We start from the raw sequence: 23,092 nt of genomic DNA on the forward strand, positions 1-23,092 counted from the left end.
TTTTATGGTTTCAGGTCTTATGTCTAGTTCTTTAATCCATTTTGAATTGGTTTTTGTGCATGGTGTGAGGTAGTAGTCAAGTTTCATTCTTTTGCATATAGCGACCCAGTTTTCCCAGCACCATTTATTGAACAAACTTTCTTTGCTCCAGTGCATATTCTTTGCTCCTTTGTCAAAGATTAGTTGACCATAAATCTGTGGGTTTATTTCTGGGTTTTCTGTTAGGTTCCATTGGTCCATGTGTCTGTTCTGGTTCCAATACCATGCAATTTTGATTATTATGGCTTTGTAGTATAGTTTGAAATCTGGGAGAGTGAGGCCTCCATTCCTTTCTTTTTTTTTTTTTTCAGGAGGGTTTTGGCTATTCGGGGTTTTTGGTGGCTCCATATGAATTTCATCAATATTTTTTCTATTTATTTGAAGAATGACATTGAAATTTTAATTGGAATAGCATTGAATCTGTAGATTGCTTTTGGTAGGATGGCCATTTTGATAATGTTAATTCTTCCGATCCATGAGCAGGGGATGTCTTTCCATTTCTTTGTGTCTACTTCTATTTCTTTTAACAGTGTTTTAGAGTTTTCTTTGTATAGGTCCTGTGCTTCTTTTGTTAGGTTTATTCCGAAGTATCTGATTTTTTTTTGTTTCAATAATAAAAGGAATGGTTTTCTTGATTTCTTCTTCAGATTTATTGTTTGTGTATAGGAAGGCTACTGATTTTTGTGTGTTGATTTTGTACAATACTAACTTTAAAAAGGTCACTAAAGTTAATTGGACAGTAAGTTAGACAGAATCACTTTATAAAAAAAGAGGGAAAACCCAAAGTGTCACTTTCTATAGAGTTAAGTTCAGTTCACTTTTATTCAGAACAAAGAAAAAAGTAACTTGATCATACTAGAAGAAACTCAACCATAGGTCTGGAATTGTACTTAAACTACACAGCAATGAGGACAGTATTCTGCTGATACAGTTGATTTGCTGCTACATTTGTCTGTCTAATATTAACAATTATAAACAGAATAGTGCGACCAGTATTTGTCAGGTACAACATTTCATTTCTCTGTACATCACTGGTTCTCTTTTCCTACCGGGGCTGCTGCTGCTTCAGTGAATCAAAGTCATCTTTGATTCTAATGGTCTTGCCAGTTTCCTCAGGAGTTTTCCCCTTGATCATACTGTCAATAGTCCTGCATGTAACATCAAGCAAACCTTTGATGTCTAAGTAGTCTGCAGCCAGAACAAGTTCAAAAAGTTCCTTGGTCAACTTTTAGGAATTCTTGGTCCAAACAGGGATAATGTCTGTCCACTTTATTTTGTTCTCATCATCCTCATGAGGAGGTCTCATTCTACAGTGGGTACCCCGCTGAATGATATTTTAAATATTACTGCATAAACTTTGGTAGAGGGACTGATCATCCATTTCCAAGTCTTCCAACACTGTCTTGATTGTCATGGATTGTTTGGCAATTTCTACATAAATTTCAAATATCTCTCCATCAGAATTCTGAAACTTAACTGAGAGCATGGTGCTTGGTCTCAGCGTGGTGGAAGACCACAGGCTGATGACAGCTGGGTAGCATCAGCAGAAAGAAGAGAAAGGTGGAGAACAAGGCCCCTACCTTCCCTCAAAGTTTTAAAAATACTGCCTCACTGTATTCTATTTTATTTTTCCTGTTGAGGAATTTCATGCCATTCTGTTATTTATTTATTTATTTGTATAAAATCTGCTTGTTGTTGCAGCTCTCTTGCCTGCCTGTGATTATGCAGGTGCCTCTTTTTCCCCCCTTTTCCTAATAAATCTGTCCTATAAAATTAAAAAAAAAAAAGAATATGCTTCTTGTTATTCTAAAACAGTGCTAACTAAAACATTGCCAAGGCTGGGGGACAGGTCACTGTGGGTTCTCACCCATATACTTACAACTGCAAAACACCACAAATGCTCAGGGTGCAACAACAATGGGGTTTCTTAAGAAGGAGGTAATTGGGGAAAAGGAAAGAGTTTCTGAGGCCACAAATGACCAGCTGCCCTACCCCAGATAGTGTCCACAGTGTCCAATAGTCCAAACCAAAGGCTGCTCATGCTAGATGATGTTGAGATGAGAGCCTGGAGCTGGTGACATATTGGTAGATGGTGGACCAGGATCCAACCACAGCAGTAGCTGGAGATGTTCACAGGTGGTGCTGCTGAGGTGGCACCACAGCAACCAGCAATACCTGTTAGAAGGCTGGACTGGCCAGTGCTAGAGACAGCAGTGCTCGGAAGCAGTGCCAGAGGATCAGAAGTGGTGGACAGCTCTCACTGGGAGCCAGACACACAGCAACAGTTCTGCTGGTGCCAGAGTACAGACACTAGTGTTACATCCCTTTGAGAGCTGTTGACATAAACCAATCAAAGATAGTCCTTTTATTATTTTTTAAATTTAATTTAATTTTTGAATATTTTTTACATCATTTTTCATTTTTGCACAATATATGCATTGTCATCTTGGTTATAGTCCCCATACAATTCCCACCCCCCTTGTTTTGATCCTACTCCCTCCCCCCCTACCCCCTCCCCCGTAGTGTGTCTCTGGTTTATAATTGCTTGTTGATTTTGATCTTTATTATAAGTAGTCTTTTTTTCTTGGTCCTTATTTAGGTTTTCTAAATTCCTGCTATGAATGAGGAATTTAGTGAGTGAGACCATCTGGTATTTTTCTTTTTCTTTCTGGCTTATTTCGCTGAGCATGATCCCTTCCAGCTCCAACCATGTTGCTGCAAATTGCATGAGTTTATCTTTTTTGACTGCTGAGTAATATTCCATTGTGTATATGTACCACATCTTCTTGATCTAGTCAGAAGATAGTCCGTTCAGAGACACAGGGCAGAGACCAATGGGCACAGGCCAGGGATGCCAGTCAGCAGGTGAGGTTGAAGTCAGGGCTAGAGGCAGGAGCAGTCTATGAAGTTCTATGAAGTCAATGAAGTTCTCAGTTCTTGCCAGGAGGACTGAACGACTCTTCCTGACAAGTGAGATTGCAAAGGTCTTCCAGGGAGAAGGTCTGGATGGGTCTGAATCCCTAGCCCCCTGGAACCTCGGCTTAATCTCCTACCTTTCAAGCCTGATTAGTCTGTTGACAACTTCTTCTGTCTGATTGAAGCCTGTCAAACTCTAATCAGACCGGTCCATTGATGATCCTTAATAGTCTCAAGAGTGAATCTCCAGCCTACAGTGAGGTGGTCTCCTCAGCGGGAGGCCAGGCTGGAGCCCTTCAGCAGGGCAGGATGCTTGTCAGAGCTGCCCTGAACCAGGCTGGTGCCCATGACCTTGGGGCTGACTGTAAACTGCTAAAGCTGTCAGCCCTTAAACCTGATCACACCCCCAGGTAGCAGCCTTGGGGATCCTGTTTCAGTTCTTCCTGGAAGTTTTCAGAAAATTTCAGTAATTTTATGATGATGTGCTTTGGTGGAAGGTTGTTTTCATATTGTGATGGACACTTTGTGGCCTCTTTCAAACTCACAATAACAAGCCCTTTAGTTAAGTAGGCATTTTATTGAAATACTTTTTTGAATATTTTCTCATTTTTTTTTTCCCTTCTCCTGTCTCCCTAGAATTTCTATTCAGTTATGTTTCTTAGACTGGCTCTCTAATTTTAAAATGTTTTTTCTCTCTCATTTCCCATTTCTGACTTTTCCTTTCTATTCTGAGATTTTCTATTCTAAGATAGAATAGAAACCCTAACCCTGACCCTGACCCTGACCCTGACCCTGACCCTGACCCTGACCCTAACCCTAACCCTAACCAACCCTAGGGTTTCTATTTCTATTCCTTTCTATTCTAAGATTTTCTTGATTTATTTTCCAGTTCATTTCTGCTATCATATTTTTGATTTTTATTCACTAAGTGTACTTTAAAAATGTCATCTCCTTGGGCCTCCCTGGTGGGCGCAGGCCGCAGGTTGAATGCCGCACTGTGAAGCTGTCCGCAGCCTCTGCAGCGTGGGTTTGATCCCGGCCCGCCAGCAAGAGTCCCACATGGTGGGGCAGACCTCTACTGTCTCGCCTGCTGCTCCCCTCAGCAGTGCATTTTGACGGTCTGCCTGTTGTGCTCCCCCGCTCTGTCACTGGTGAATCTTTTCACCCTCCCACGCATCTGGCCTGTACCCCGGTTCTTGTATAAAAATAAATAAATCTTTAAAAAAAATAATAAAATAAAATAAAATAAAAATGTCATCTCCTACTTGTTTATTCTCTTTGAGTATTTTGATGATTTTCCCCTAAGTTTTCACCTCCATATCTATTTTATTTATCCAGGTTGCATTTATTTTTCATTTATTTTGTTCTCGCTCTTTACATTAGTTTCTTTACTCTAATGCCCTGTGGTCTTGGCTGGCTCCCTTGGCTGTCAGCCCATATTTAAGGATGTGGTGTCTAGTTTTTAGTGTCTTACCCCTGCTCCAGTGGTCCATGGTGCTGAGTTTTTGGGGTTTCTGTTGTATATTTTAGATAACATTTCAACTTTTGTCACCATTGGTGTAGGAATCAGATTTCTTGGCTTTTGTGGAATTGGTTCCACTTGTTTATTAGCTTTCAAGCTTCCAAATTTTTTTATTATAAATTTTATTTTTATATTCCCCATACAATTGCGACCCCCTTATTTTGACCACAATCCCTCCCCTCCCCGCCCCCCCCCCCCCATAGAGTGTCTCTGGTTCATAGTTGTTTGTTGATTTTGATTTTCACTTTCTTATAGTTATTCATTTTCCTGGTCCCTTATTTAAGTTCTCTAGATTCCTGCTATGAGTGAGACCATCCAGTGTTTTTCTTTTTCTTTCTGGCTTATTTCGCTGAGCATGATCCCTTCCAGCGCCATCCATGTTGCTGCAAATTGAATGTGTTTATTTTTTTTGAATGCTGAGTAATATTCCATGGTGTATATGTATCACATCTTCTTGATCCAGTCATCTATTTTTGGGCATTTGGGTTGTTTCCAAAGCTTAGCTATTGTAAACAGTGCTGCTATAAACACAGGGGTGCAGATGCTCTTTGGAATTGATGTTTCTGTGTCCTTTGGGTAAATGCCTAGTAGTGGAATTGCTGGATCATATGGATCAAGCTTCCAAATTTTTGTTGCTGGTGTCTCCTCTCCCACTTTCTTTGTCTTGGTCTTTGTTCTGCTTTATAACAATCTTTTCTGTCCTTTCGGGGAGAGTTTGGAAGGGTGCAATGGTGTTTGTATCACCTAACTCAGGGTTTGGTAAACTGGATCCTGTGCCAGACCCAGCCCACAGCAGGTTTTGGATGGTTTGAGTTAAAAATGGTTTTACATTTTTAGAGGATTGTTAGGCAAAATAAAACAAAACAACACCACCTGGGGTGGTATGTGACAGTTTATAAGCCATTCACAGTGCCTAAACTATTTACTGGCCGCTCACTGAAAAAGATTTATTTGGAAGAGGAGTCTTTCCCTCCCTAGCTCACAGCCAATGACTGCATGCTGTTTTATAGAGAAAATAAAGCAGGCATCCACCGTTCACTTTCTTGTCCCTGTAAACCACTGCAGTTTTATAGGTTACCAATACCACTTCTTTAAGTCAAGTTGCAGTGAATGATGCAGGTCACTGAAGATCTTTTTATTACTAAACTCATAACTATTCTGTTTTCTTACTTAGCATTTGACCTGGCTCCATTATGGCATTTATATTGTTTGGCTTCCATTCTAACTAATTTACTTGCGCCTGTTCTTCTTGAGATCACCAGTATTATCCTAATTGCCAAATCCAGAGAATACTTTTCAAACCTGACCTTTTTTGGTTATATTTAACATTATTTCTGTCCATCTATTTCTGGAGAATCTCTACTCCTTTGTATTCTGTGATACCATTTTCTCTTGGTCCTCATTACCTCACATCTCATCAATTTCCAAATCCTGCCCATTCTTCCTCTGACGTTTCATCCCCTCTTTCCATTCCCTCCATCACAGTCTTGTGTTAAACCTTCATCATCTCGTACTGGTTTATATACAGCCCTCCTGACAAGTTTTAGCCTCCTTATTTCCGTCTTCACATTGCCACTACAGTCGTTTTCCCAAAACAAATGTCTCTTCCCCCCCACCCCCCGCTTTTTTTTTTTTTTTTGCCACACTCACAGATTTTGTTACAGGACAACAGTGTCAGTGGTGGCCTCAGCCCAGCCCACCGTTGCCTGCTGTTTTTGGCCTAGAAGGGGGAAAGGGGAGGCTTGTGGCCCAGCAACAGAACTGATTGGGGGTGGGGAGGCACAACAAACTATGTACAGGGCTGGGAGCTACTGCCCCAAGGGCCTCCTGGACTGGGGTGCCAGGCAAAGTGGTCAGTGGCCCTCCAGCTAGCCGTTCTCAGAGATGAAGGCATGGATGACCTCTTTCATGGCAAGGTTGGGGATGAGCTATTCCTGGTTGGGGGCTCTGGGTCACAAGGTCAGAAAGGTCCCAAGTGGCAGTGACAATGGGATCAGAGGATGCTCAGTGATAAGGGCCCTGCTCCCAGAACCTGTGGGCCTTCACCGCCAGATGCTCCAAAACAAATTTCTTGATATTGACACCTTTCTGAAAATCTTAATGTGCCTCTTTTATACTCTCTCTACTCTCTCAGTAAAATCCAAATTCCTCAGGCACATCTGATCTGGCCTGCCTTGCCAATCTGTTTACTAACCCCTTTTCTGCTTTACTGTCTTTCCCCACTCTTACTCCCCTTTTCACTTCCGCCAAATCAATGATGTTGATGATGACAGTGATGAAGTTAAAATCACCAACAGCAGCATGTATTGAGTGCTGTATGTGAATGAATTAGTCCTCATAACAGTCCATCAGGTGGGTTCTGTTAGAGATCCACCACCACCGCAAATAGGAACTCCAGATCTATTTTTAAATCACTTTTCACCATCATGTTCATGTCAGAACTCACTTGGCAGCAAAATCTGACCTGAAATGATGTGAATTTATTTATAATCCCACTTAGCGTAAAATCTATTCATTTTGTAGTAGAAACATTCACATTTAATGATAGGATGCTACCCCAAACCTCACTGGGGAGGGGACTTTGTGACAGGGGTTGGCGCAGCATATAGCCTTCCCTACATTTTGACTTCCAGTACTTATTTTTTTTAAAGATTTATTTATTTATGCATGCAAGAGCGGGGGTACAGGCCAGCGGTGTGGGGGGTGAGAGGATTCACTAGAGACAGAGTGGGGAACAGAACAGGCAGACTGACCAAAGTACACTGCTGAAGGGAGCAGTGGGCGAGTCAGGAGAGGTCTGCTGTGCCATGTGGGTTGCTCCCTGGCCGGGGATCAAACTCATGCTGCAGAGGCTACGGACAGCTTCACAGGCTGCGTCTTAACCCTTTGCACCACCAGGGAGGCCCCAACTTCCAATACTTATAATTTCAAAGGATTCAGAGTAGAGATTTTGGACTTGTAGTATCTTTGTTATTGATAAGAAAACCAAGGCTCAGTAGATCAGGCAGTTTACTCAAAGTCATTCAGGGGAGACTATGCTGGAACCATGATTAGGACTGGGGCAGCCAGACTCAGACCTCTCACCCTCTGCCACCTTCCCTGCCATTGGCCACTTTGGCCTTGCTGCCTGTTCTTTCAGTATTTAGCCCCTTGCTGATTTCCCTTCCAGCCCTTCCCATCCAGGCTGGGTTCTTTCAATAGGAACTCAATTCCTTTATCCCCTTGTCCTGAAAATGTCCCACTAATACCCAGCTCTGACCAAATCTGCTCACTTGTCTCTCAGCTTCTGCTTTTGGACTCAGTGGCTGGCTAATCACAATGATCTGTCAATTTCAGGTTGTGCCCTAATTAGTGCTTGACAATATTGCCTTTTTGTTGTTGTTGTTCTTGCCTTTTGTCTCCTTTTCCTGAGTCCCCAGGGCCAAACTTTCCTCTGTCCCTGAAGTTCCAAACCTCATGCCAACATCACACTTGCCAGTTTCAGCATATGCTTAATTTCATTTTTATTCCAGCTTCTTCTGTTGCACACACAGGTGTTTGTAAGGTGCCACCCTTCCTTCCCCCACCCTCTAGAGGGCAGAGGCTACTCCCAGACTTCCTGGTCTCCCTGTGGGTGCTGATGCCCTGGGGGGTGGCCTGCCCCTGATCCACAGCCAAGTGCCTTTTGTCTCCTGGATGACATAGCAGTTTCTTCCTCAATTTCATAGTGACTCACTTTTTAAAAATAGTCTTTGATGTGTCAAGCCTTTTTTGAAAGTCTAAACAGATGTATTGACTAGTTCCCTTTTAGTCACATGTATTTTTACCTCCTGAAAGAAACCCTAATATATTAATTAGGTATGATTTTACCTTCCTGAAACCACACACCCCTCAGTTTTCATGCTTCAGTGCTTTTCCTCAGCTGTTCCCACCCTATCAGCATAGCCTGTCTTCTAAGGTTGACTTATACCAGCTCAAATATCCGCACCACGACTCCCCAGGTTCTCCTAGCAAAAACTCTCCCTCTTGCATCCCAACTCCTAAAGTCACTTCTCCAGAGGCGTGTAATATGTTTATTCATGTATTTATATTATCCTTCCAATGGTTCATAAACACTTCCATGTCCGGAACGATATCTAATCTTTTCATTCTGCCTTTTGAGCTTTGTAAGAACTCTCTATATATTTGGTAAGTTAAATTAATGAAATAAATCTGGGGAAAAACTTCTTGAAATAAGTCTGCTATATGAAAAATGACTATTCACTTAGTCATTCACAGCTGAGTCTATGCAATCTAATCATTGTACAGAAATTTTTCCCACTAAAGTTACAAATGCCTTCCCAGTGAATAATTCTGCCGGATCGTTTCTACCATCAGCTTCTTTCACCTCTGTACCACGTTTGGATACTCCTTCCTGTAGTTAATTCTTAACTCTTCTCGCTTCCTCTGTCTCTCTTTGCCTCTGTATTTTCACTGATTTTTTTCCCCTATATACCTCATTGTTGGAGATAGCACCACATCCCCTTAAATTAATGTCTATATTTTATTCTGTGTTCAAACTTTCCCCCCACTCTGTCTTCAGAATCTTATTTACTTAGGTTTTGTTTGCTTGGAATTAAAGCTAGAGGGAAGAAACTGAGGGGCTAAGACTAGAGGTTCTCCCTCCAGAATTTAAACAATGGAGAAACTAGAACAACGCACAGGTAGCCTTGTGACCATTAAAGTATCAATTCTGCTGTTGGACCAAGAAATCCCCAAAGTCGAGGGCTCTGTCATAAGTTTGGGTGGAGAACATAGATGAGGCCCAGTGCAGGCAGGGCCTTATACTTCTGCGACTCAGACTCTGAGGGTGAGTTGTGCTGGAAGAAGATTCAGCCTGGATGAGGTCCGTTACTCAGATCCTGTCATTAGGAAGGCAGAGAGTGCCTGCGCCCGAGTATTACACCTGAGCACTGGGAGAGAGAAGAAGTCAGCCCACTCCAACTATAGACAGCGTAAGATGGCAAGAGTCATGAAAGAGAGAATCTCATTTATAGGTCAAATATCAGGGAATTGAGGAAAAAATAAACTCGAAGATCTGATGGAAAGATGATCCACAGAGACTGGCACTGGAAGAACATTCTGGACTTAAAGTAGCTTTTCAAGCTCTTCAAGCTGTCTTGTGTTCAACTTCAGGGTTGTGGCTCTTTATTCTGATGCTCTGACATCATTGTGGGGCCCAGGGCTTAGCACCAAGGTCAGCCGATAACCTCTCCATCCCCACCCTTCCTCCCTCCCTCCTTACTCTCCTCCCTCCCTGTCCTACCTTCCTCTGCTTGTGACCAATAGCCCCAATTCTTTCTACCTCCCAATTCAAGTTTCCAAAAGCTGGAGTCTGTCTTCTTTATAGATGACTGGATGATAAGTCTGTTGATTCCCTTCCCTTGCCCCATCTGAGGGCCACTCATCAGAGGAGAGGCGGGTTGAAATGAAGGCCACTCCTAAGCAAAAACACTTAGCATCTGTTTTCCTAAGCCCAAATGTTGATACAGTTTTTCTTCAGAATCTGGTAATTATGTCCCGCTAGTCGCTAGTCCTGTCGATTTTCCCTTTTAACCATTTTTAGCATCCATCCTTTTTTCTCTGTTGTCACTGTCTTGGTTCAGGCCACCATCACCTCTTATCTGAAATGTTGCATTCTCCTCCTTATCAGTCTCCCGCCTTCAGTCTCTCCCCAACCTACTTTTATTCTGTTGTTAGAATAGTCAATTTACAAACAGCAGTCAAAATTTATGTTAAAAAATATAAATCTGATCACGTTACTTTCCTGGTTTTAAGCAGGAGTGTCTCACTACTATTGAAATACAATGCAGGCATCTTTCTGTGGCCTCCACCACAAGCTGCCTACACACATGGGCCTTGTCTGGCTTTTGCCTCAGTTTCCCACCTTGCTTGAGTTTGCCCTACTCTGTGCTCCAGCAGCACAGGCCTTCTCCCCACTCCTAAGGGTGTTCGTCCTGCTTTTCCTTCTGACTGGGCCTATTCTTACTCTTGCTCTTTTCTTAGCTGACTTTTGTCTTCAGGTTTCAGCCTGGGTCAGAAAAGCCTTCCTGAAGCACCCTGTGTAGTATTGCCTCATTGCTATATTGTTATTGACCAGTGCAATATCTCCTTTAATTACTCTTATTTCCAGCTCTTAGCTTCCCCCTCCCAGCTTTATTTAGATGTGATTGACAGACAGCATTGTGTAAGTTTAAGGTGTACAACATAATGGTTTGCAGTATGTATTTAGGATTGTGAAATGGTTACTGTAGTAAGTTAGCATTTCTATCACCTCACACAGATATGCTTTTTTACTTATGTGAGTGGTGAGAACATTTAAGATCTCTCTTAGCAAACTTCAAGTATGCGACGCAGTATTGTTACCTGTAGAATGCTTAGTTTCATTAGGGTTTTTATTTTGGTAGGTTGCGTACTCCTTGAGGGAACAATTTCTTTTCAAATTTATTCTTGCACTTCTAGGGCTGCCACCTGGTAGATGGCAAAGAGAGGTGTTGAGCGTGTGCCCCAACAGGTAGTAGCAAAGGTGTAGCTGGTTCACTGCATAATCTGAGTTTTGGAAGCCTGTCCAGTGGCTGGAGAGACTGAGCCCTATTCTTAATACTCTTGTTGTATTCCTTTTATCCACCTGAGAAGCCAGACACAGGAAACATCTGACCATAATAAAAGATTTCCAGTAAATTCTAGATTTCCTCATTGAAGAAAGTCACGTGCAGCAATGCTGCTCTCCACTTTGGTCTGGAATTCTGTCGGGGCACTCGTGCAGCATACCACATGGCTGTCTCTGGCCTGGGAGCCAGGAACAGCTGGAGCCCGGGCTGCTTGAAATAAAAATGACCCATTTGTTAGCCTAAGAAGGAGCAGTCTGGATTTTCTCCCTCTGTTTCTTACAAAGCAAACTTCTCAATTTGTTGAATACTGAATTTTCCCTTGACCTGTCAAAGTGGTTTATAACTAAAATGGTCTTACATCCTTTGGAGTAAACACAAATAATGAATGGCCAAGCTGATTCTCCAGGCTGTGCCTTAAAGTGCAAAGCCAAATCTATCAAAACTTACATAAAACATGATTATGTTGCTAATTTACTCCTGAAACGTCTACCCTCTTGCTGCAGTCTTCTGCAGTTTACAACCATGTGCCCCAGGGAACACCCCACCACCACTGCAGACACTGCTTGCAAAAACGCTCACTTTTTCTTTCCAGTCAGACTGTCCTCTGGTGCTTACCCCTTGCTTACCCTTATCATACTTTATTTTTATTTTAAGTGCCTATTAACTTGTCTGTCTTCTTTGGCTAGAAGGCAAAAGCTGTCTCTTAATTTGGCTTCCTATCTCTGCTATCTATAATAGCACAGAGCCTGGCACCACTAGGCACTTGATAATCTTTGTGAGAAGGAAAGAAGATAAAAGAAAAAAAAAGTCCCAGTCTGTGTAGGAATTAATGTAGTTGAAGTATGAAATATAAAGTGACTGCAGTAACTAAAGGGAAAAGCTGAACAGCTTTCATCATGAACAGTGCGTAATGAAGACAATCAAGAGCCTTCCTTCCTTTTGTATTGATTCTGCTGACAAAATCCTAGAGCTGGATTAGAGAATTCCTTTTTTAACTTTGGTTTTTGTCTTTGGTGATACAAGTAATATATGTTCACTGCAGAAATATTACAAAAACACAGAAAATAAACATCATCTATAAGTATTTCACCCAGAAATGTTTTGGTTATACTCTTAGCCTTTTTTTCCTTTTCATTCAGATTAAGAAATTTAAAAGAAATTATTTCAGAATTGCTTGTGAATACAAAGAAGGTAAATTGCAATTGGAAAAATACTTGTCAACTACAATAGAAATTTGAGATGCTGTTTTTATTGTTGCTCATCTAGGCAGTCAGCGCCTTAGAATGCCCTTCCTAATCTCCAGGGGAATGTGATCTCTCACCTAGAAAGCTCCTTGGGCACTTTTCTTATTTCCCCTGTTCTGATTTGTGGGAATGATTTTATCTGCCTAGGATGAAGCCAGGCTTGAACTTCTGAAGTTTCTATATACAAGGACAAATCAAGGTTGACTTGAAATGATGAGAATCTATACATAGAATGCATCCCCCTACGCCTGCCCCAACTCTCTAAAATATCACTCACATAACAGCACCTTTGAAAGGAAGCAAGGACGTTACTAATTTATTCCTTTAATAAACAGCTTGCCCACTTTCCGTGTGTTGGCTACTGCACTAGCATGCAAAGTTCAAAATAATAGATATTCCTTGTCCTAAAAGGAACGTGTAGTTTAATAAGAGAAAAAGAGAAGTAAAAAAAAAAAAAAATTGCATTGCAGGCCCTCCCTGGTGGCGCAGCTGTTGAGTGCTGGCTTGTGAAGCTGCCTGCAGCCTCTGCAGTGCTGGTTTGATCCCCGGCCGCCGGGCGAGGGTCCCACATGGCGCGCAGACCTCCCCTCAGCAGTGTATTTCATAATCTGCCTGTTCTGCTCCCTGCTTTGGCTCTGGTGAATTCTCTCACCGTCCTGTGTTTCTGACTGTACCCTGTGCTTGTATAAATAAATAAATAAATCTTTTAAAAAAATTGTAATGCAGTATAGTAAATGCCACCAGAGCATCAGTGGCAGCCTAAGAAGTAAGCAGAATTGATCAGAGAAGCTTCCAGAAGAGGGATGATGGAGTTGGGTCTTAATGAAACAGTGGGAATTGTTCATCCAAACAGGCAACACTATGTCTGCTATCTGAAGACACAAAGACTCCTATCTCTTTGGGGAAATGGAAGTAGTTTGGAATATCTGGAACATGAGGTAAATTAAAGGCAGCATATTAGGCAAAGTGATGAAAACTTTGAATGACAGAGTTTGGATTTCTCATACAGATTACAGGAAGCCACTGAAAGATTTTAATCAAAAGCAAAGACATAGTCAGGTATATTCTTTAGAAAAACTATACAGCAATGTAAAGGATGGTGGAAGTGGACTAAGTTGCAGGCAGGCGTCTGGTTAGGGGGCTAATAGAACAGTACCAGCAAAAAAGAAGAGAAAAGAAAAGAAAAAAGGCAGATATTCAGAAAATTCAAATCTATAGAGAGGGGAAGTAAATTAGGGGTTGTCTGGGACTAGAGGCCATGATAGGGTGTAACTAAAAATGGACACAAGATATCTTTTTTGGGTAATGGAAATATAATACTGCATATGGCAATGGTTGCAGAGCTCTGGGCATTTTCTTTTTTTTTTTTTTAAATAATAAATTTTATTTTATATTCCCCCATACAATTGCAAACGCCCCATTCTGACCCCAATCCCTCCCCTCCCGCCCCCCACCCCCCAAAAAGTGTCTCTGGTTCATAGTTTTTTGTTGATTTTGATTTTCACTTTCTTATATTCATTTTCCTGGTCCCTTATTTAAGTTTTCTAGATTCCTGCTATGAGTGAGACCATCCGGTATTTTTCTTTTTCTTTTTGGCTTATTTCGCTGAGCATGATCCCTTCCAACGCCATCCATGTTGCTGCAAATTGCATGTGTTTATCTTTTTTGAATGCTGAGTAATATTCCATGGTGTATATGTACCACATCTTCTTGATCCAGTCATCTATTTTTGGGCATTTGGGCTGTTTCCAAAGCTTAGCTATTGTAAATAGTGCTGCTATAAACATAGGGGTGCAGGTGTTCTTTGGAATTGATGTTTCTGTGTCCTTTGGGTAAATACCTAGGAGTGGAATTGCTGGATCCTATGGAAGCTCTATGTTTAGTAGGTCCAGAAATTTCCACACAGCTCTCCATAGTGGTTGGACCAGTTTGCATTCCCACCAACAGTGTAGAAGAGTTCCTTTTTCTCCACACCCTCGCCAACATTTGTTGTTGCTAGTTTTTTTAATATGTGCCATTCTCACTGGTGTGAGATGGTATCTCATGGTAGTTTTGATTTACATTTCCCTGATTACAAGTGATGTTGAACATTTTTTCATATGTCTGTTGGCCATTTGCATTTCCTTTTCAGAGAAGTTTCTTTTTAGCTCTTCTGGCTCTGGGCATTTTCTAAAAAGTCATTGAGCAGTACCCTTAAAATGAGTGAATTTATAGTATGTGAATTAAGCCTATATAAGGCTCTTTCAGAGAAAGAGAGAGATTTCTATTCTCAAAGGGTAATAGGATTGAGAGGAGACACATGTAAGAAATGCTGATAAAGAATTTATAAGAGTGAGATTTTGCTTGTATCTTATATGAGATAGTATGGTCACTTGTGTGTTCAGTGAAGTGTCCTGTTGTCCTAATACATTTTTGTATATATAAAAAAAAAGTCAACCATACCCCTTACTCAGTGGGTTTCAAAGCATAGGGACTCCCTTTAACTGGCGGTACAGAATTTCTGCCTCTGGGTCCTGATCCAAAATCATATTCTCTAGCTCTCACCATCCTGTTCTTAGCAAACACTTGCTGTGAGAAAAATATTTATGAAGGATTGCCTGAAGGATTTGTGGTCCATTCATTTCTCTAGGCACTATTACTCAGCAAAGAGTGATTGCGTGCCAGGTGTTATGCTGGTAATAAAGTAGTGAATACAGCAGATAGAGTGTCCGCCTTAGTCTAGCAGTGGGGATGGATGTTATTTATGACTCTGTGTTGTACTAACCATTGTGTTGGACTTCTAGGTCTGAAGGACATGGCTCTAGGCACTGGTGCTCTGCATCCAGCTGGCATTCTTTTGTAGTGTGTGAGTCTTTTGAATATGATCCCTTTCTGCATCTGGGGTCTCTTAGGTTATCCTGAGTCTTATATTATCTTCCTGTTCCTTATAATTGCTTTTGTTGAGCTGTTCATTGGCGTTATGCCATCAGTTTGTGTTGGCTCATGTTCTAAGAAATAGCCAGACAAGATTCACAACTGCTTATTGTAGAAATGTTGCAGGAGGCACAGTCAACTCCATACAGCATCGTCCTTTATTAAGACCACAAGGAAAATGTCTTTATGATCACTGTATGGTATTTGCTTTTATATTTTGGTCTTCTACTTGCCCTGAAGCACCCAGCCCCTTCTTGCTTCAGGTCTCTACATGTGGAATTCTCTCTGCCTGGAATGGCCCCCATTCCTTACCTGTCAGGTTTAACCCTTACTTACCCTTCTGCTATTTGTTCAAGTGCTACTTCTTTAGGAAAGCTTTCCGTAACCAATACCTATTCCCTTTCTAAACTAGGTCTTCCTAAAATAAGCTTTATAGCACTCTTCCTTCTCACTTAATTAGCTTTTAGTTGAATAATTTTTGGTTTAGTAACTTTTTTCCTCTCTTAGATTGATGACAGGGAGACCATGCTTTTTTTGTTTGCTATTGAATCTCAGAGTCATAGTATAATATCTTGCACATAGTAGATGCCCAATAAATACTTGCTGAAGGGAGAATGAATGAATGAATGAATGCACTGAATCTTGTAGCTGCTTACTTTCTTTTTTCATTTGACTGTTTGGAAGCGCAAGCCCTTCTGGAATCTTCTGTAGCATCTGTGTCAGTCCTCATGGCATGCGTTTTGTGCACTAACATTCCCCTGACTGCATAATATGTCTTCTCTCCTTGACTTCTTCATTATTTAAATTCCATTGTGTACCCTTTAATTTACTTTAACACATTTGGAGGGAGAATAATAGGCCATGGGTAGGAGAAGAAAGGGAGAAGTCAAAGGGAAATGTTAGTGCCTTTTACCAGATAAAGGAGGAAAGTTTTCTTTTGCTTTATTTTAGTTTTATTTTCATTATGGGAAGGAAAAGGAAATAAATTTGCCTTTAATTTGTCAGGAAATGCCTATGAAGAATTTTGGGGCTTATCCATGCCCCTAGATGTTCTTCCCATTGGCTGGAGTCTTGGGGGGCTGGCTGGGCGGGGCCTCCAAGCCCAGTGGATGGGTGGGTGTGACCTGCAGAGGCTGTCAATGCAGCTGATGTCTACTCCAGTTGACTTTTCATTGTGGGAGGATTTGGGCAGAGCTAGTGGGAGCTTGTTTTTATTTTATTTTATTTTATTTTATTTTATTTTATTTTATTTTTCCTATAAGGAGAAAGAAATGAACTTGTCCTCTTGTGTTACAGATTCAGTGGTTCTTTCCTTTGACTCCGCTGGACAGACACTAGGCTCAGGTACCAATCTCCCTTCTCTATCCCCCAACCCCCAACAACCCCTCCCACCCCCACATCGTCCTTTCAGCACTCAACATTGGCCACATCTGAAGTGGAGCCTAATGAGTTAGAAGGCATCTGGGGAGGTCAGTGCAATATCTCAGTATCCTGGGAAGACTTTTCTAGGGTCTCTTGACCTAGGAAGTAATAGTGGGATACAATATCTGAAGACTTTGCCAGATGCTTTCAAAGCTTGCACTGCGGCGTCTGCAGTAGGTGCTCCTTCCTCTTCCAGAGTGGTCTAGGTTCACATAAAAGGATATCTATTTGCTGTGTACATATCCTTTTCAGACGATTGAGGCAGAGAGAGGAATTGAGACACCCCAAGCTCTTGGCCTGTTAGAGTATATGACCATCAGGGCTGTCGAGCAGAGTGCCAGGCTGGCGAGAACATCACGGCTTTCTGAGGACATACACCTCTTTCCATGTTTGCACACACATCCTGTATATTCAAAACACAACTCCTCCAGGAGGTGCCCTTTGCTGTACACTTGTGCGAATGTATGTGGACCAACACACTTCCACTCAAATTGGCACACCCGCCTTCCTGACATCAAATCTCCCAAGCTCAGTGGTGCTTGACTCTCCTTTGTCTAAAGGAAGTCTTCCCACTCCACACTGCTATGCCTCTTGGTGGTGAGCAGAAAGAGAGGTTACTGTGACTCTTTAGCTTACTGCCTTGCTTCCCTTTGGGAGCCCAGAATGACTTAACTTTCACAATTTGTTTTTCATTGAAGGCGGTGCTTCTTGCACTGTGGGTGCTACCTGTGAGTGACAGGGAGACTTTGCTGACCTCTTGAGGGCAGTTCATGCATTTTGCTGTGCTTGAATGCGAGAGAGTGAGGTTTGACAAAGCAGCCTTGAAGTTCAGGCAGTTGTGGTAGTGAGGCAAGGGAAAGATGTTCAGAAAAGACCACCGCTACCACTGTTTATTGAGAGCCTACTGTGTGCCAACATCATGCTGAGAACTTTACACACATCTTGCCAGGTGAATAGTGTATCGTTGATTATAGATACAGAATGTTCGAAGAGAGGAAATAATAGGCACAGGGCAATCACCTCTGTACAGCTCTCAAGGCCACTCTCTACCTTGTTGTCCTGCTGTCTTAGGCTCTGTGTGTTTGAAGCATCCCTCACCAACATGCTGAGTCAGGAGAGGTCATCTATTAAGATAGACTTGTTAAATAAATTTACATTTGTATCTTCATATAGGAAGAGATTTATCAGTGATACAACATTAAAGTTAGAACTCCTGTTAGTCAAAAGATACCATTAAGAGAAATGAAAAGGCAACTCAGGGTGACAAGAAAGATACTTACAACCCAAATAAGCAAGAAAGGCTTGTGTCCAGAGCAAAGAACTATAAAAATCAGTAGGAATCAAGAAACAACCCAGTATAGAAACAAGCAAAATGCTGAATAGGCACATCACAAAAAAGGAAATCCACTTGGTCAGTATACCACGAGAAGGTATTTGATGTGTTAATACCTGGGGAACTGCAGAGCATGGTGGCAGTGAGCTACCACAGCTCAACTACCAAAATCACAACGTTTGAGAAGCCTGATAGTGTTGGTGAATATGGGGTACAGTGAAAACTTTGTGTCTCTTCTGGTCAGAGGATAAGTTGTTTTCAACCACTGGGGAGGAACATGGTAGAATCTAGCTAAGTTTGAATCTACACATATCCCCAACCTGGCAGATCCTCCCCTAGCTATATTCCCAGCATGAATATTTATTCTAGGATATATGCACAGAATACATGGCCTAAAATATAAGTAGCAATCCGATTGGGAAAGATGGCAGAATTGAAAGTCCTACTGCATTGGCTGTGACTTTCTCACTTTTTCTCTGGTATCTTCTGCCTTGCATTCAAGCAGAAGGAATCTAGCAGTGGATACCAGGGCACAAACAGATAATTCCAGAAGAAGATCTCTAGTTATGGCTCTGGGGTGAGAAATGGCCTCTATGGCTCAAGTAGATGGGTATATCCCAAAGATTGTTTTCTTTTCCTCCCTGGTGCCCCAGTCTCCAGGCTGGTGTAATGACAGTGGCAGCTGTGGAGTCTCAAACAACAGCTATGGGGTCTCAAGCACCTAAAACTGAGGAGGGGAACCCTCACCTCTGGTCAGAGGAACTGTCATCCAAAGAGGGGAAGGTGAAATTTGGTTGCTTTTTTTTTTCTCTCTGTCTTCCTGCTACTTGGTCCCAGATTTGGGTTCAGTTCAAGAAATATATTCCAGGGGCCTCCCTGGTGGTGCAAGGGGTTGAGATGCAACCTGTGAAGCTAACAGCAGCCACTGCATCACGGGTTCAATCCCTGGCCGGCCAGGGGGCAGCCCATGTGGAGCTGCAAACCTCTCCTGAATCGCCCACTGCTCCCCTCGGCAGTGTGTTTCAGTCAGTCTGCCTGTTCTGTTCCCCACTCTGTCTCTGGTGAATACTCTCATCCCCTCCACGCACCTCTGGCCTGTACCCCAGCTCTTATATGCATAAATAAATAAAATCTTTAAAAAAAAAAAAGATGCTGTTAAAAAAATATATATATATTCCAGAATGTGTAACTAAATCCCAAGGTTTTTGACCAGAGGATGGAGAAGGGAAAGTACAAGAAGAAAGCAGAGAATCTCAGGACAGCTGTTCCATGAAGTTGCTGTGAATGCTTGGGCCAACCCCAAGCTGTGGATGTGTGCACCTGATTCTAGCAGTGAAGCATGGTGACCTAAGATAAGGAGCCTGGGGGGCTTAGTAACCTTTTGCTTAGTTCCTGGTATGCACTTTAGTCCCTGGTATGAATCTTGCTTCATGTTAAACCATGTACTGCCAAGAGGGGGATCCCATGACGACTGACCCCTTACTCCTTGGTATGCAGCTATACAACTCACCTCTTGGTGTGTGGCCACATCATATCTGACCTTGTACAGCTGCCAGTGCAAACCTACCTGGAACCTTCTAGAAGCTGAAAGTGTATGTAAGCCCCTGACTTGTATAAATGGAGCTCAGCCTTGGGATGCGAGTCAGTACCGGTACATTAAACCTGCTTCTTATTAGCCCTGGTGTCCACGTTTCTTTTGTACCATATAACAGCAGCATACCAAAGACTCTGAGAACTGAACTCAGGGGCAGCCTCCCCTTAAGTCCCACAGTGGGTACAGGGTAGGCACACACCAGGAATGCCTTTGAATAGGCTTTGACAATGGAGCTGGCATTGAAACCACAGCTCACACGAGGCCAGTCAGAACTTGCCACATTAACCCAGTCTTGTTGATTGTCTGGTAAAACAAAGATATCAATATTTTCCATTGAATGTTAGCAAGACCTAGAGTTTCATAATATAATATTTAAAATCTTCAAGACACAATACAAAATTAATCACACAAGGAACCAGGAAAATCTTAACTTGCAAATTTGCCAATACTGAGATGACAGAGGAAAGAATCAAGGCACTTTAAAATAAAGTCATAGGAGCTTTATGTCGGACAGCAGAAGAAAAAAGATTTAAAAGTTAAACAAAGCTTAGTGACTTGTGGGACGATACCAGAAGGTTTACAGTCTTTGTCATTGTAGTCCCAGAAGACAAAGACTGCAGAACAGAAGAAATGTTTGAAGGAGTGCCAGATGTGGTGACCATATTAAAGATGTAAAACAGATCATATCTTGTTCCGACAAAAGTTTCTTCATTGACTTCATGGTGCACTTAAACTAACATCCAAACTCCATGATCTGCTGGGTCCTTGTTGTGGCTTCTACTACACTTTCTCTGGAATTATCTCAACACTTTATTGCATTTCCCCTCACTGGCCTCAAGTCACATGGGCATCCCTGCTACTCATCAATAGACCTGGTCCCTGGGCCTTTGTACTCACTGCTCCCTCCATCTGGAGTGCTCTTACCTCCTGCTCTGCACTAATGTCAGGTCTGTTCACATGTTACCTCTGCACCCAAGCTACTTTATCTGAAGTAGTCTATTCCCTTGACAAGCAGTCCTTCACCAAGAAGATAGGTCTTGGGGCCTCCCTGGTGGCTCAAGGGGTGAAGCACCGCACTATGAAGCAGTCTGCAGCCTCTGCAGCATGCGTTTGGTTCCCGGCCGGCCAGGGAGAAACCCACATGGCGAGGCAGACCTCTCCCTGACTCGCCCGCTGCCCCCCCTCAGCAAGTATTTCAGTCAGTCTGCCTGTTCTGTTCCCCGCTCTGTCTCTGGTGAGTCCTCTCGTCCCCCACACCTCTGGCCTATACCCTACCTCTTATATGCATAAATAAATGAATCTTTAAAAAAAAAAAAAAGAAGCTATGTCTTTCTTTATTCCTTCTCAGCACTCTTATTTACCTGCTTTTTTACTTGGGAACTGTTGGTCTCCCCTACTTTAGGCTTCCTTTGGCCAGGGACCTTGTCTCTCTTGTTCACTGCTATGTTGCTGGTACTTAGAACAGTAATAGGTGCTTAGTTTGTTAAATGAAGAGTAAAAAATTAGAAATAGTGTTGTCCATCACTTAATGGACACCTAAGGGTCACGTAAATAATGGTGTACCCATACAGTGGAATACTGTGTGGTAATTAGAATTGATGATGTATCTTTACTGACACAGAAGATGTCCAGGATATTGTTGAGTACACGAGACAGGAACAAACAGCATGTAGATGGAGGTCACAAGTAAGTAAAATTATAATATATGTACATCTACACATAACACTATGGAGAGAGAGATCGGTGGAAAACTAGTCACTAAGATGTTTATAGTGATAAACTTTAGATGATGGGATTTTTGAATGATTTTTACTTAATTCTTTATAAGATTTCTTCATTTGAATTTTTATAGTAAACCTGTTATTTCTACAATAGGAAAAAATAAATTAATTCTGTTTGGAGAGAGGGACTCTGTTTCATGTAATGATTATCTGGTAGTAATTTGTACCTACATACTCTACTAGGTGGTACGCTCCATAAAGTTAAAGATACAAACAGTAACTGAGCCTTTTTGTTCTATGTCCCTGTCCCAGCTGCTCCTTTGGCAGCTGTGCCTTGGAATCCTTCTGCAACTTTTTGCAAGATACCCTGGCATGGTCTCTACGCACTCAATATCATGTATAGAATTGAATGCACTGCGTGTTCAGCTTGAGGCATCTGCTATTTTCCCAGGGTAGAAGGAAAGTTGTGCATGACCATTTGCCTGATGGGGATGGGATGTCACCTACCAAAGGAGGTTCCTGTCTCCATGGGTCCGGGTGTCCCATAGGGAAGAGCTGAGCTGCACTTGGTGGAGGGCTCATAGTCATGGGTTCTCATCTGGAGCTTCTTTTTTTTTAAGATTTATTTACTTATGCATACAAGAGCAGGGGTACAGGCCAGAGGTGTGGGGGATGAGAGAATTCACCAGAGACAGAACAGGGAACAGAAAAGGCAGATCAACGGAAGCACACTGCTGAGGGGAGCAGTGGGTGAGTCAGGAGAGGTCTGCTGCGCTATGTGGGTAGCTCCCTGGCTGTCTGGGAATCGAACTCGTGCCATAGTGGCTGCGGATAGCTTCACAGGTTGTGCCTTAAACACTTTGCGCCACCAGGGAGGCCCTCATCTGGAGCTTCTTGCTGTGCCAGCATACACCCATTTGTGATAAACTTCTTAGTTTATAAACTTCTTAGTTATTTTACTGGGTCAGTTAATTTAGTTTAGGTCAGTGAATTTTTCTGTGTTTATTTTATAAAATGGCTTTTCCTATTTTAGTTTGTCATTGATTAATTGAGCCCATGATATGATTTATTTCTCTGCCTTGAGATGATGTGGGAGTTGTTTGCACTTTGACCAGCCCCCTTGGCTTCTGAAGATTCCCGGGATTCATGGGAGGCCTTTGACATGCCCCTGGGTGGGAGGTAGATGGTGATTGGGATGCTGGCCCTCATGGCTGCCTTTCTCCTTAGATGAGGGTCGGCTTCATCTCATTTCCTCAGTGCCTCAGTGTGGCCCAAAGCTTCAGAGTTAGGCCCGGACTACTCCAACACCACCCAGCAATTCCACATGTGAGCTGAGGAGCCAGACGTGTTATTTCCCTTCCTGGGCCTCTATAAAATGGAGATGCTGACCTTAAAGAGTTGTAAGAATGAAATCAAGGGTGTAGGTAAGAATCCTGAGAGCAGCACTGGATGCAGAATAAATAGTGATTCCCTCAGGTTTCCCCCCGTCTGGCATGTCTGACGCTGGGGACTGCTGCCAACATCTCCTCTACCCACCCTGATGTATAACTTATGTCTCCGCCAGCCCATGACTATTATTATTATTATTTATTTTTAAATCTGTGTCTCTTTTTTTTTTAATATGCTTAACTATTTTATTTTTTTATTTATACAAGCACTGGGTACAGTCAGAAGCACGGGAGGGTGAGAGAACTCACCAGAGCCAGAGCGGGGAGCAGAGCAGGCAGAAGGACCGAAGTACACTGCTGAGGGGAGCAGT

General features: G+C 42.3%; 1 protein-coding gene across 4 annotated transcripts in view; it reads left to right on the top strand.

The window, feature by feature from the left end:
* The window catches only part of ST3GAL3 (ST3 beta-galactoside alpha-2,3-sialyltransferase 3), a 187,181-nt gene that overhangs the window by 65,222 nt on the left and 98,867 nt on the right, over positions 1-23,092 (top strand). For 2 of the 4 annotated variants that reach the window (XM_054691530.1, XM_037500212.2), the window contains exon 3: positions 16,560-16,607. The exons of the other annotated variants lie outside the window; for them this stretch is intronic. In XM_054691530.1, coding sequence (XP_054547505.1) covers positions 16,560-16,607 — 48 coding nt within the window. The remainder of the gene's footprint in view (positions 1-16,559; positions 16,608-23,092) is intronic. 4 annotated transcript variants of the gene reach the window in all.

Source organism: Talpa occidentalis, unplaced genomic scaffold, assembly GCF_014898055.3.
Source record: "Talpa occidentalis isolate TD23 unplaced genomic scaffold, MPIMG_talOcc4v2.1 talOcc4.9, whole genome shotgun sequence".
Taxonomy (NCBI): Eukaryota; Metazoa; Chordata; class Mammalia; order Eulipotyphla; family Talpidae; genus Talpa; species Talpa occidentalis.